Source organism: Nicotiana tomentosiformis, chromosome 1, assembly GCF_000390325.3.
Source record: "Nicotiana tomentosiformis chromosome 1, ASM39032v3, whole genome shotgun sequence".
NCBI classification, from domain to species: Eukaryota; Viridiplantae; Streptophyta; class Magnoliopsida; order Solanales; family Solanaceae; genus Nicotiana; species Nicotiana tomentosiformis.
Window position 1 is genome coordinate 69,484,818 of NC_090812.1, and position 13,944 is coordinate 69,498,761.

Below are 13,944 nucleotides of genomic sequence, written 5' to 3' on the forward strand. Positions count from 1 at the left end.
AATTATACGATTGCAATAATTTGTATACACATACATAAATTGAAATACTAAATTACTATATAATAAATAATTCGACATTTTTCTTTGTTCAACATTTTTAAATAAAAAATTAAACTCCAATCTGGATTATCACATTACCAAATATTAAACAAAACTGGACCAATTCATAAATTGTTACAATTAGCGGGGCCTTCTTTTGATGCACTTTAGCTACTTGTTCTACAAATATAATAATAATTCTCGACGGCACTTATGAATCAAGTTCTTCTTTGGTGTGCTTTATGAAGTTCCCCTAGTCCCCTACCAATGAAATAAAGACGAGAGTAGTTTTGCAAATGAATTAAAAAGTACTTGTTCTTCTAGACGAAATCTCTGGCTTGCCTTATTAATTTTAGTGAGAATTTTTTAGTCTTCTTAATTGTCTCTTCTCAAAAGTGTTGAGCCTTTAATCCAGAGTGAAGCAAAATTTGGGTTTTAATGTAGTCGAGAAATGCACTTTGCTTCATCCAAAAAAGACAAGAAGAAGAATTACACATTCGTTCGGCTAAAGCGCATTTGTAGTAACTTTTGCTACTATAAGCACCGCATAATTAAGTATTAAAGTAATTAATCAATATCTCATCTTACTGTTCGATTTAATTAATTACTTTATTACAACCTCTTATCAAAGGATTTCTACGGGTCTTGTTTTGTTCCGGAAGTAAATTATTGCTTTGGAAAAACCAGATTATTCTTTTCTAATAAGCCCACGATTGACCGTTACTCCCCGTCTCCCCTCCCCCCCCCCCCCCCCCCCTTTTCTTTTTTCTGGTCAGAGGAATGTTCCTCATGTCCTAGTTTCTTTTTGTTTAAATAATTTTTTATAGTAACTCCTAATCTGTATTTGGACGCGTTCTGGACTTGATCCATAATTGTAAATAATGCGCGTTGAATTCGAGGTCAAATGAAATGAGAAGCTATAATTACTAGTTGAATAACTTGTAGATTAGTAGTAGTATTAGCTATAATGCATTTTCGTAGAAGAACATTTTTTTTTTCTTGAGTTTAAGTAGTATAAGATTAGTGTAATTAGTTTTTATATTATCAGCTCACTTAACTGATTCTCCCTCCGTTCATTTTTACTGGACACGTTTTGACTTTTTATGCCCCTTAAGAAATATTAAATAAAATGCATAATTTATCATGATACTCATATTAATTGATGCATATTTTATTGGATTTGAGAAAATGATTTGAAATGAGTAATAAATACTGTGGGTATAACAAAAAAAACTGTTTTATCTTGATATGAGTAAAGTGACAAGTAAAAATAAAAATCTATTTTTAGTATATATGTCAAGTAAAAGAGAACGGAGTGAGTATATACAGATAATTAATCTTCTTATAATGTGACATTCGGTATCTTAAAAATAAGATACTATAATGATAAAGCTGATCTAATTGATTGGTGTAAACTAATTAAGTACACGACCTAATTTTTTCTCAAGAAAAGCATTAAATTCTCTAACTCGGCGGCTTTTAATTACTTCACAGTCAACTGACTTAGTCAAGCTTCACTATTTATTAAGTATATCGAAATACTATATAAATGATCGTCTTCTTACAGACTATATCACTCGCTTAGCAAATTAGTCATGGCTCACAAGATTTTCTTCATTTCTTCTCTATTTGTCCTGGCAATATTCACCCAAAAAATCCATGCAGTTGATTACTCTGTGACCAACACGGCCGCAAACACCGCCGGCGGTGCCCGTTTCAACCGAGATATCGGTGCTCAATATAGTCAGCAAACACTGGCAGCTGCTACTTCGTTCATATGGAATACCTTCCAACAGAATTCTCCGGCTGACCGCAAAAATGTGCAAAAGGTAAGCATGTTTGTTGACGACATGGGCGGAGTAGCTTACGCTAGCAACAATGAGATTCATGTTAGTGCCAGGTACACACATACATGAACTCAACATATAATTAAGCAGGGAATGCACGTTTTAAATTCAAAAATAAATATTTACTCTCACACGTGTGTGTGTATATATATATATAGAGAGAGAGATTAAATAGTACTAACATATGCATATTTCCTTTTATGTATCATAGTTTGACTAGACACGATAAAAAACTTTTGATTATTATAATTTTAGATAAAGTTAGTTTATAATTTTGTTTGAATCTTATGATCTTAGACATATCATGTCATTCTTATAAGAAAGTGTCACTAATTAATATCGAATCGAAATATTGGAATAAGATACTTATTAAATATCAAAATGTAATATTCTTTTCTAAACAAACTAAAAACACTATATAATCGTATAAAACAGGAGAATATTAAGTTTTGCCTTATAATATTTAAATCTTAAATTCGTTTTTGCAGGTACATCCAGAGTTACTCTGGTGACGTGAGGAGAGAGATTACTGGAGTATTGTACCACGAGAGCACCCATGTTTGGCAGTGGAATGGGAATGGTGGGGCTCCTGGAGGATTAATTGAAGGGATTGCTGATTATGTGAGGCTCAAAGCCGATCTCGCACCTAGCCACTGGGTGAAACCAGGTCAGGGCGACCGATGGGACCAGGGCTACGACGTGACCGCTCGATTTCTTGATTATTGCAACAGCTTGAGAAATGGGTTCGTGGCACAACTTAACCAAAAGATGAGAAATGGCTACAGTAATCAGTTCTTCGTTGACTTGTTGGGGAAGACGGTTGATCAACTTTGGAGCGATTACAAAGCTAAATTTCGCGCATAGCCTAACTAGATAAAAAAATAAGAAACATCATCTAATGCCATTGTACCAATAAAAGGCTATTTGTGTCATGGTCTTGTTGAAGAATCTATATATTATTAAAAGGAGAGGAAAAAACCCTCTCCTTTAGTTAAGTGGAAATCTAAAAAATGTCACATGACATAAGTAATTAATAATTAATTATTGATTATTGTGTTTATTCAAATTGGAGAGTAGTTCCAAGTTAGAGTTTTTAAATTATTTTAAAATTAAAACTAAAATTACAAAAAATAAAAAACTGCCAATTCAAAATTTTTTTATTTTTTTAAATAATTTTTGTTTTTGTTTTTAAAAATAAAAAGTTTATTTATTCAGAAAATATTATTGAGAATAATAGAATAAAATTTTATTATTGGGTATATCATATTGACAAATAAGATGGCAATTTATTAAAGCAATACGATCGAATATGTTCAGACAAGCCCGATCACAATTTAATGTAATTAATATTTTTTAATCTTGACCGCGCATCGCTACAGTAACAACAATAATATAAGCACAAGGGGTTAATCAGTACAAGTTATCTCACTCGTGTGACTGATTAGTTACCAATTCCACTGCATTGGAGGTGGACCCATGTGTTGTTAAGGGGATAATTACAAGTTATTTCCAGACTCCAGTCATAGTTTGTTTCATTACTCATATCCAATAACGATATTCTAAAGTCTATTTTACTGCCAAAATATTGTTAAACCTTTTTACAAAGTATATTTTTGGTTCTCTTCTCATGTTTTTTGCTCAAACATTCAAGTATATGTGTTGAAATTATTTATGATTTGTTGGCTTAATTTAAATTAGATGTGTCACACCTCCTTTTTCCCGCGGGGTAGGGGAGTTTTTCCAATTAAAGTGACATTAATCGAAAAGGGATTATTTATTTGATCAGAGTCGCCACTTGGAATAGTTGTTATGGTGTCCCAAGTCACCGGTTTATTTTAAATCCCAAATCGAGGAAATTGACTCTATTTTATGGTCCGCGAACACAGAAGACCGGGTAAGGAATTCTGTTAACCCGGGAGAAGGTGTGAGGCACTCCCGAGTTCCGTGGTTTTAGCACGGTCGCTTAACAATTAATACTTGGCCTAATTATCTGATTTATTACATATTTAAAGTCTATTGTGCTTTTGACCGCTTTCTGACCGCTTTTAATTATTTATGGAGTTTGTTTGAACAAGTCGCGATGTCGTACACTTGTCATTTTGGCACACGTCGCAAACCGCACCACATGAAATGCACCCGCGATTTACGACATGCTTATTTTATTAGTGTTTGAAGTTATGGTTAGGTCACATGAAATGCACATCCGAATTTAGATTTATGGTTTTAGTACATTTTACGAATCGCGCCACGTGAAACGCACCCGCGATTCACAACATGTTAATTTTATTGTTGTTTGAAGTTATAGTCGGGTCACATAAAATGCACACCCGAATTGGAATTTACGTATCGCGACTATGCCACGGGAACCGTACCCATAGTTACGATGCTTTATTTATCGCGCCTAAAGCAAGCTACGATTGTTAGTTTACTCAAATATTTGAGATGCATTGTGGGGCATACAAGTTATAGATATCACTTTGTAGATGAAGTATACAATTTGATCACTATAAATTATTTGGGCTTCTGGCCGAACTTATCTTACTATTATTAAACTCAAACAATACCATGTCCCAATATTTTTGTAACAAGCTCCGGCTCCTCTATTATGATATAATTTCAATAAATTAATCCCATCTCTTATACTATCAACAAACTATATATTTAAACTTCTGCCACCACTAATTATTTTTGCATTTTTCAACTAACAAATAAAAAAGAAGAAACCAAATCATGAACAATTAAAGCATTTTCTAACAAATATGCAGAATATCCAAAACATAAAATGAAAAGATGGCAACATTTTAAATCAGAGAGTAAATCAGAACATACAAGACCATATTAATGTGGCCACGTTTTATTCAAGTTTGGCATGAACTAGTACAAGATGAAGCAAAATGAAGATTCAAATCTAAGAGTTTTAAAAAAACGGACCTTAGTGAGCGGATTTATCTCTAATTAATGCAACTCTGAATTTACATTTCTGTTTAGTCGAAAAGCAAACGAGAATCTGGCCGAAAAATTGAGCAGCGACCAAAGATGCTAACGGGGACACGAACGCGACGGAACCTCCAACAAAACCTCGCGCCGGCGATAAATCGACCCTCTCCGCTTAGACCGGAATACTCGATCAACTTTTGAGACGAGAAAGAATTAGCTGGAAGTATTATTAAAGTAAAACCTTCTAATCCTTCTGTTTTCTTTTGTAAAGCTTTCGTTTCCAAGACTTTAAAATCGAAAAAGTGATGATTATGGAAGTAGCTTTTGTGTGTATGCGTGTAGTGAGTGTCATTTGGTAAAAAAAATCAATTATGCGGTAAGATGAGGTGTGGGCAAAGCGGCTAGGTTCTTGTGAATTAGCTTAGGGTTTTTGGGTGTTAATTTGGTTTTTATATAGTAGTGGGGAGTGAGTATTGGCCTTTGGATGAAAGGAGATCAATGACTATGATTAAGGGAGGGGTTTGATGGGTAAGAAAAAGGTTTGGGCTTGGATTTAGGAAATTGGGTTGGGTCCATGTCTTGTTGGGTTTTAATTTTGGGCTAAGAAGACTAAAATAATGTACTGTATTTATAAAAATCACTCCTAATAAACTACTAAAATAAAATTAAATATTAAAAGGAAAACTATATTTTTATATTTTTAAATGTTATAATAAAGTAAAAATAGAGAAAATAGGCTAAAGTCATGGTAAAGTTAGAATACTATAAACATAAATATACTAACTGACCTTAAACTAAAAATGAAAGTATTTTTGAGTTTTTAAATTGTAATTTGAAGTAAAAATTGATTAAAACTCCATAAATATCAAAGCTAAGTTAAATAAATATTTTAAACACTAAAATAGCTCAAAAACGTGCCGGATCAAAAATTACGTGCTTACAAGATGTATGTTGAAATTATTTATTTGTAATTACACTGAAAATTTTGGTTTAGTGCAGAAGCAGTAAGCTGTCTTTAAATTCTTCAATTATTAATTTGTGTTAATCTAGTTTAGTTTAAAACTCTTTCTTATTTGTCTAATTAATTAATTTCTCATTAGTCTAGTCTAATTAATTTCTTATTAATTAGCTTAGCGGGATTTAATTTCTTAAGCGGTAAGCTCATCATACTGTTCGATTGAGTTATTACTTTGTTACAATCTCTTCAAAAGAATTTCTACGGGTTTTGTTTTGTCCCGGAAGTGATTTATTGCGGGGAATCTTACGGGAACATACCCAGGAAAATTACTATTTACCAACAACTAGCCATTTTAATCATGCTACTAAAAATAGCCAAAACAATTACTAATAATATATAACATTAAGAAAACATAGGCAAAAAAAGATTTTTTTACATAGGGTATTGTTGCGATTCATTGAAAATACATAGGTGAGGCAATATATAAAATTTGACGAAGTTCGAAGATGAGTTAGACTAGTTTGGAGTTAGAATTCATTAACAATAATATATAATATTAAAAACAGTTAGGCAAAAAAAGAATTTTTTTCAATGGGCATGGTTGAAATTCGTTGAAAACATATAGAAGAGGCAATATATCTGAGCGAGATTGGAGGTTATTTGAACTAGTTTTGTATCACAATTCGTAGTTAAAATAGTTTCAAAAATTCTTCTACGACACATGTATCAAACAAGTATGAGGCATGCATCTCACACACAAATAAACATGGATATACATGTGATACACATGTCACACCATTTGTTTTACCTCGCTAAATATATGTTATGGATTGTGTTGTGGATTAAAGGGTATTTTCAATTAAATCGACGATTTTAGATAGGGATTATTGTAACGACTCGACCGGTCATTTTGAGTATTACAACTCCGTTCCCTCATTTACTGCTTATCCTGTGTTCAATTATGATTATGTGACTTGTCGGGGAGGTTTCAGAATGAATTGGAATAGTTGACCGGATTTAAAGCTCAAGTTGAAATAGTTGACCGGATATTGACTTATGTGTAAACGACCCCGGTATAGAGTTTTGATCATTCCAATAGCTCCGTATGGTAATTTTGGACTTATGAGTGTGTCCGAAAAATTAATTGGAAGCTCGTAGTTAAATTAGGCTTGGAATGGTGAAAATGGGAACTTTAAGTTTGAAAGTTTGACCTGGGAGTTGACTTTTTGATATCGGGGTCGGAATACAATTCTGAAATTTTTCATATATCTGTTATGTCATTTATGACTTATGTGCAAAATTTAAGGTCAATCGGACTTGATTTGATAGATTTTGGCATCGCATGTAGAAGTTGCAATTCCTTAGTTTTATTAAGCTTGAATTATGGTATGATTCTTGTTTTTAGCGTTGTTTGATGTGATTTGAAGTCTCGACTAAATTCGTATGATATTTTAGTACTTGTTGGTATAATTGGTTGAGGTCCCGGGGGTCTCGGTTGAGTTTTGGATGGTTAACGAATCAAATTTGAGCTTAGAGGAAATCTGAAACTTCAGTCTTCTGGTGCAATCGCACCTGCGAAAATTTGTTCACAGGTGCGAGCTTGGCATCGCAGAAGCATGAGGTCCACAGAAGCGGACGGAACCTTGCAGAAGCGAGTCCGCAGAAGCGATACCAAGGTCGCAGAAGCGAAGGCGGGAGAAGCTGGGCAAAATCGCAGATGTGGACAACTTTTTCGTAGAAGCGAGTCCGCAGAAGCGAAGGAGGCGCAAAAGCGGCTTAATGACCGCAAAAGCGGTTGCACATAAGCGGTTAAAAAGTCCGCTGGTGCGGAACCTCTGGACAAGGTACAAAAAGAGAGTTCCGAGCTTTTGCCATTTTTGGTCATTTCCAACACAGGGTGAGGTGATATTTGAGCGAGAATTCATGGGAAAACTTGAGGTAAGTCACTTGTAATCATTGTTATTCAATAATATTGAATTATCATTAAGTATTCCAACTAGATTACGTGTTTTTGAGGTGTAATTTGAGAAATTAGGCCTAAGGATTTGAAAATAAAATTTGAAGATTTGGAGATCGAGTTGATGTCGGAATTTGGTAAATTTGCTATGGTTGTACTCGTAGTTGAATGGGCGTTCATATTTTATAACTTTTGTCGGTTTCCGAGACGTGGGCTTCAGTGACGATTTTGAGGTGAATTTCGGATTTTTGTTCGAAAATTAATATTTTCGTATGGAATTAATTCCTATAATTTGTGTTGATTGTATCAAATTAATTGTGACTAGATTCGAGGAGTTCGGAGGCCGATTCGCGAGGCAAGGGCATATTGGAATAAAGAATTACATGATTTGAGGTAAGTAACACTTCTAAAGTTGGTTCTGAGGGTATGAATCCCTAAATTACATATTATATGAATTGTTTGGAGGTGACGCACATGCTAAGTGACAGGCGTGTGGGCGTGCACCATAGAAATGGTGACTTAAATAAATTCCGTAGAGTTGCATAATCAAAGAATCATGTCATTATTCACATGTTCCCCACGTGTTAGAGAAATTGAGCTGAGACTCGTATTAAAGATCATGTTTAGGCTACGTGTCGATATTTTTGGGACCACATGATCGTGTTGCTGTTGAATTAATTATTTTAAATATATAAATTTCATACTCATGCATGTTCATTCATTTGCGAGAAATTTATGGGATCGAGCTGCACGTCGCAGCAGGCCATATTGGCTTTATATTTATTATTATATGGATCGGGGTTACACGCCGCAGCAGGCCTTATAAGCTTTATTATTATCGGATCGGACTGCATGCCGCAGTAGGCCATATTGGCTTTATATAGCGCTTGGGCTAAAGGAACCCCTCCAGAGTATGCACCTCCACAATGAGCGCAATTGATGTTTATATTTGGGATGGACTTTCCAGGGCATGGAGTTGCCTTATTTATTTATTTATCTTAGAGATGGATCTTCCCTGGGCATGGATCTTGCCCGAAGCATTTATATTTCTGGGCTGGATTGGCCTTATATAGTACTGAGTGACTGACCGTCAATTGATGTATATATATATGGGATGAATCTTCCCTGGGCTGGATTGGCCATATACAATACTGAGTGATTGAGTATTTTGAGATTGTGAGTACAAGAAGTTTCCACTGAGGTGCATCACATACAGCACGTACATTGTCATGTAGATATAGAGATGTCATATCTCTCGTATCATTCATAATTGATCTATTTTTCTTGTACTAAGTTTAACTGTGAATTTGAAAGCATGCCTACATTTCTGTATCTACATGATACAGACTGTACCTGTTGAGCTCGTTACTACTTTCAGCCCAAAGGTTAGTCTTATTACTTATTGAGTACATGGGGTCGGTTGTACTCATACTACACTCTGCATTTCGTGTGCAGATTCAGGTACTTTCGGATACGGCGGTTGCTAGATTTTAGAGTTTTATCTGTTGGAGACTATCAAGGTAGCTGCTTGGCGTCCGCAGACCTTGACTCTCTTTCCTTTTCAGTTATTTGTACTGTTCTATATTTCTATACAGTGTTTTTATCAGTTAGACTATATTATCATTTAGATGCTCATGTACTCAGTGACACCGAGTTTTGGGAGTGCATTGTGTAAAGACAGTATTTTGTATCAAAAGTTGTGGGATTTTACTCTTAAATTTATATATTATTTTTTTAAACTTAAAAGAAATTGTGGTTTATTGAGGTTGTCGGCTTGCCTAGTATTAAGATAGGCGCCATCACGACAGGTGAGATTTATGGTCGTGATAATTATTTTATTTATAGAGTCGCCACTTGAAATTGAGTTTTGGTGTTCCAAGTCACCCTATTGAATCCCTAATCAAATTGAAATTTATTCTCTTTATTACTAGTGTGCGAAAACATGAGACTGCGTAAGGAATTCGGTTTACCGAGGAGAAGGTATGAGGCACTCCCCAAATTCCGTGGTTCTACCACGCTCGCTTTATTAATTACATTTGGCTTAAATTAATTTTGAACAAGCTATGTTTGTTGAAGTTGTGCTTTGCCTCTTTTACTTAATGTCATGACCTCGCCACGTAAACGAATTCGTGATCAAAACGAATTATTAGTGTTTTTACTTTTGAAAAAATTACTATAATTGCGATTGATGTGAATTTAAGTTAAAAATTTATCAAATATCATAACCATGCTACACAAGCGAGTCCTGGTTATGGTAATGCACTAATTAAAATTAAGAAGCAATTAAAGTTATTGGAAAAGGATATGAGATTATTTATGAAGTTAATTATTGAATGTTAAAAATCATGCTACGCAAACAAATCTGTAATTGAAAGATTATAAAGCGCGCCTTATAGTTGCCTAGCGTTTAAATTATTTGAAAGTGATCTAAGTCATCAAATTATTATAATTATTTGACTTAATGGGCCAGCCCACCCGCTACTTCGGGCCAAATATTAATCAACTCAATCATTATAACCTCCCTTAACCCCGGTATTAGATAATCAATATGTAAAGAATATTCAGAAGAGATTTTTACATATATATACTACTTTTTAAATTTATATACTCTCAATATTTAAGTTTTAATGTAATTGCAAGTTGATATACAATTAATCAATTGTATATAAAATAATATTTAGTCAATGTTTTTCCCACAAAGCAGGACAACCCTTCATAACTACATTAATGGCGAATCCAATATGCAACTTACAATATTGTTCAGATATCCAAAACCCGTGAAACACATATGAATTGAATGACCAGAGCTCATTCATTTGCATAATTATTCATAATTCCATCACAAACCGAGTCACTAAGTGTAAGAATTCTGATGAGAAATTATTTCATTTCACGTGTTTATAACAATTTCAACTAGATTAAAAACTCCATTGACAACCATTTTTGAAACTTTGAATTCAAAAATTGAATTTTGCGAATTTATTATTTGCTTGGATTGGGTGTTGTTGCAAATGATTGGGAATATCTTTTAGAGTTTATACCCCGATTTTAAGAGAATTTGGTGAAGATTCGAGGTGGTTTTAATTTGAATTTCAGATTGAAACTCGAAGAAGAAGACATAAACTAATTGTGTATATTTTGTATTTCGAGTGTACAAATGATATTCAAAATATATGCAACTAACATAATTTAATATAGGTTGTATATAAATTGTATGTAATTTATAATGTTTGATCGGACTCCCTACAAAAAAGTATATTCAAGTTATAGATAAATTATAGATTTTGACCGAATTTGTATATATTTTGTAAAAAAACTTTAGTTAATTTCTGTAATTAAAAAATCTAGATATATCGGATAAATAAATTTAAAATTTAGTATATATACGAAAAAGTCCCTATTCAAAAGTCAAAACGTTATAGACTTAGATGGATACTAAATCCCGGGCATGGCGTTAAGTGACAGAATCAAAACGAGAGCAAATGCCTTGTTAAATATATCTCTAACTTAAACTCTAAAGCAACCTATTAAACTTGCTGCAATTTAAACCAAACACACTGGACTTTATTCACTGTTCTTTTCCCCTTTAAAATTGATGCATGTAACCTGGATGTAAATATGGAATACGTGCTAACAATAAACTTCTAATAAGACAGAATATTAAAAGAAGTTTGTGCTTTCAGGAAGTCAATGACTAAACTATAAAGAAAAATAAAGGTTTCTTAATAAATTACTATTACATTAACTTTTGGTAACTTTTGACTTCAAACATCAACTTTAAACATGCATGTTGCTGAATAGAAGAAATATTACCGGACAGCAATTCAACAAGAATAGACGCAATTCAACATCACGACCACCAGCAACAGCAGTAGCAGTGAAAATGTGATGACCTAAAATGTGATGACCTAAAAGGTCATCTTATATTTTACACCTTGAATTTGCGCTCTTAAACCTTAAAAATTTCATTTTTACCCTACTCGATTTGCGTGCACAGTCTCGGCATGTTTCTGGAAAGTTTTATGTTGAAAATTGATGAAAACAAGAATTTATGCCTTATTGATTTTAGTTGATTTCGGTCAACATTTCTGGTAAACGGGCCCGAATCTATATTTTGATGGTCCCGGTGGGTCCGTATAGAATTATGGGACCTGGGCGTATGCCCGGAATCGAATTCGGAGATACCTAACTCGAGTTATGAATTTTTTAAGATAGTTAGAAGTCTGAAAATTAATTGTTTCTAAGAATTGATTGATGTTTGGCATTGTGTGTACCAGATCCGTATTTTGGTTCCGGAGTCCGGTAAAGGTTCATTATGATATTTAAGACTTGTCTGTGAAATTTGGTGAGAAACGGAGTTGATTTGACGTGATTCGGACGTCCAGTTGAGAAGATATGAATTTTAAAGTGTTCTTGAGAATTTTATTTGATTTGGTGCTAAATTCGTAGTTCTAGGTGTTATTTTGGCGATTTGATCGCGCGATCAAGTTCGTATGATGTTTTTAGACTTGTGTGCATATTTGATTTAGAGCCCCGAGGGCTCGGGTGAGTTTCGGACAGGCCACAGGATGTTTTGAACTTAGAAAAATCTAGTATTTTTGCTGTATCTAATGTCTGCAATACTGTGCTTCGCGATCGCGAAGGGGAAACTGGGCTGGGGGAGGATTTACTCTACGCGAACGCGAGACCATGGTCGCGAACGCGGAGCATTGGGGGGAGCTGCTCTACGTGAACGCGACAGGTCGAACGCGAACGCGTAGCTCTAGCTATGCTGGGCAAGGGACCTGGGGAATCTCTACGCGAATGCGATCCATTTTACGCGAACGCGAAGGTAAGGCGAGCTATGCCTTCGCGAACGCGTAAAGCCTCCCGCGATCGCGTAAGTCCTTAGGAGGCTGCTCTTCGCGAACGCGGCAGTGTTCACGCGATCACGATGAACACTGTCGCCCAGTGCATAAAACATAATCAAATACCGGTTTAAACCATTTGTTCAACATTTTTCCAGAACCAAACGGGTAGAAGCGATTTTTAAGAGTCATTTTCTTCCCCAAAGTATTGGTAAGTGCTTCTAAACCATTTTCTTTCAATTACCCATTACATTTTATGAATTATCGACCTAAAATCTAGAGTTTTCATGGTAGAATTAGGGGTTAGGGTAGAAACTAGGAATTTCGAAAATTTGGGGATTTAGACCTCAATTTGAGGTCAAATTCCAAAACCAATTATATATTCGGGCTCGGGGGCAAATGGGTAAATGGATTTTGGTCCGAATCTCGGGTTTTGACCAAGCGGGCCCGGAGTCGATTTTTCGACCTTTTGGAGGAAAATTTCAGAAACTTAATTTATGCAATAAAATTGATTCCTTTAGCAATATTTGATATTATTGAGTCATTTTTGAATAGATACGAGTGGTTTGGAGGTGAATTTCAAAGAAAAAGCTGTCATTGAGAATTAAGTGGCCTTCGGAGCGAGGTAAGTGTCGTGTCTAACCCTGACTTGAGGGAATTAGGAACCTTAGATTATTTGCTAAGTGAAATTCATGTGAGCGGCGTATATGTGAGATGACGAGTACTTATGCGCCGCCAATTTACCTGTATTCCATATTTTTTTGTTTTCTTATATTGTCTCTTTCCTATGCCTAATTGCTACATGTTTATACTAGTGTTGTTAAATTGATCGTCATTATCATGGTTACGGATTTTCTGTTGGTAATCGAGTATTCATTTAAAAGTTGAGATTTATATTGTGGAACCAAATGTTGAAGTAAGGTTTGTACTTGTTATTCTATCTTCCTGTTGTTATTTATGCATTGCATTATGGTAAGGGAGAGTGTTAATGCACGAAGGGTGATGTCGTGCCATATTGTGAGTGTTAATACACGAAGGGTGATGTCGTGCCATATTATGAGTGTTAATGCACGAAGGGTGATGTCGTGCCATATTGTGAGTGTAAAAGCACGAAGGGTAATACCATGCCGTTTCTATTAATTTTATGGTGAGATTGAGAGTAAAAGCATGAAGGGTGATGCCGTGCATTTTTTCTTTACTGTATTCACCATTCCTGTTGATTCATGGAATATTGACTGCTCCGGTGATCATTCTGTTTGATATTAATTAATACAGTTTTATGATATTCAGCACTTATTATATTTCATCTTAGTTATATTTATCTAATATTGGCTTGCCTAGCAAGTGAAAAGTTAGGCG

At 34.6% G+C, this 13,944-nt stretch overlaps 1 protein-coding gene across 2 annotated transcripts in view; it reads left to right on the plus strand.

Moving 5' to 3' along the window:
* The first annotated feature begins 1,592 nt into the window (after positions 1-1,592).
* Positions 1,593-13,944, plus strand: part of LOC104116070 (uncharacterized) — a 43,824-nt gene continuing 31,472 nt past the window's right edge. The window contains exons 1-2 of one of the 2 annotated variants that reach the window (XR_011410830.1): positions 1,593-1,939; positions 2,375-2,805. Coding sequence is in view for 1 of the 2 variants with exons in the window: in XM_009626854.4 (XP_009625149.1) it covers positions 1,635-1,939; positions 2,375-2,750 (681 nt within the window). In the remaining variant the exon portion in view is untranslated. Of the gene's footprint in view, positions 1,940-2,374; positions 2,953-13,944 lie in introns of those variants that run through there. The other variant, XM_009626854.4, reaches the window with a different exon arrangement.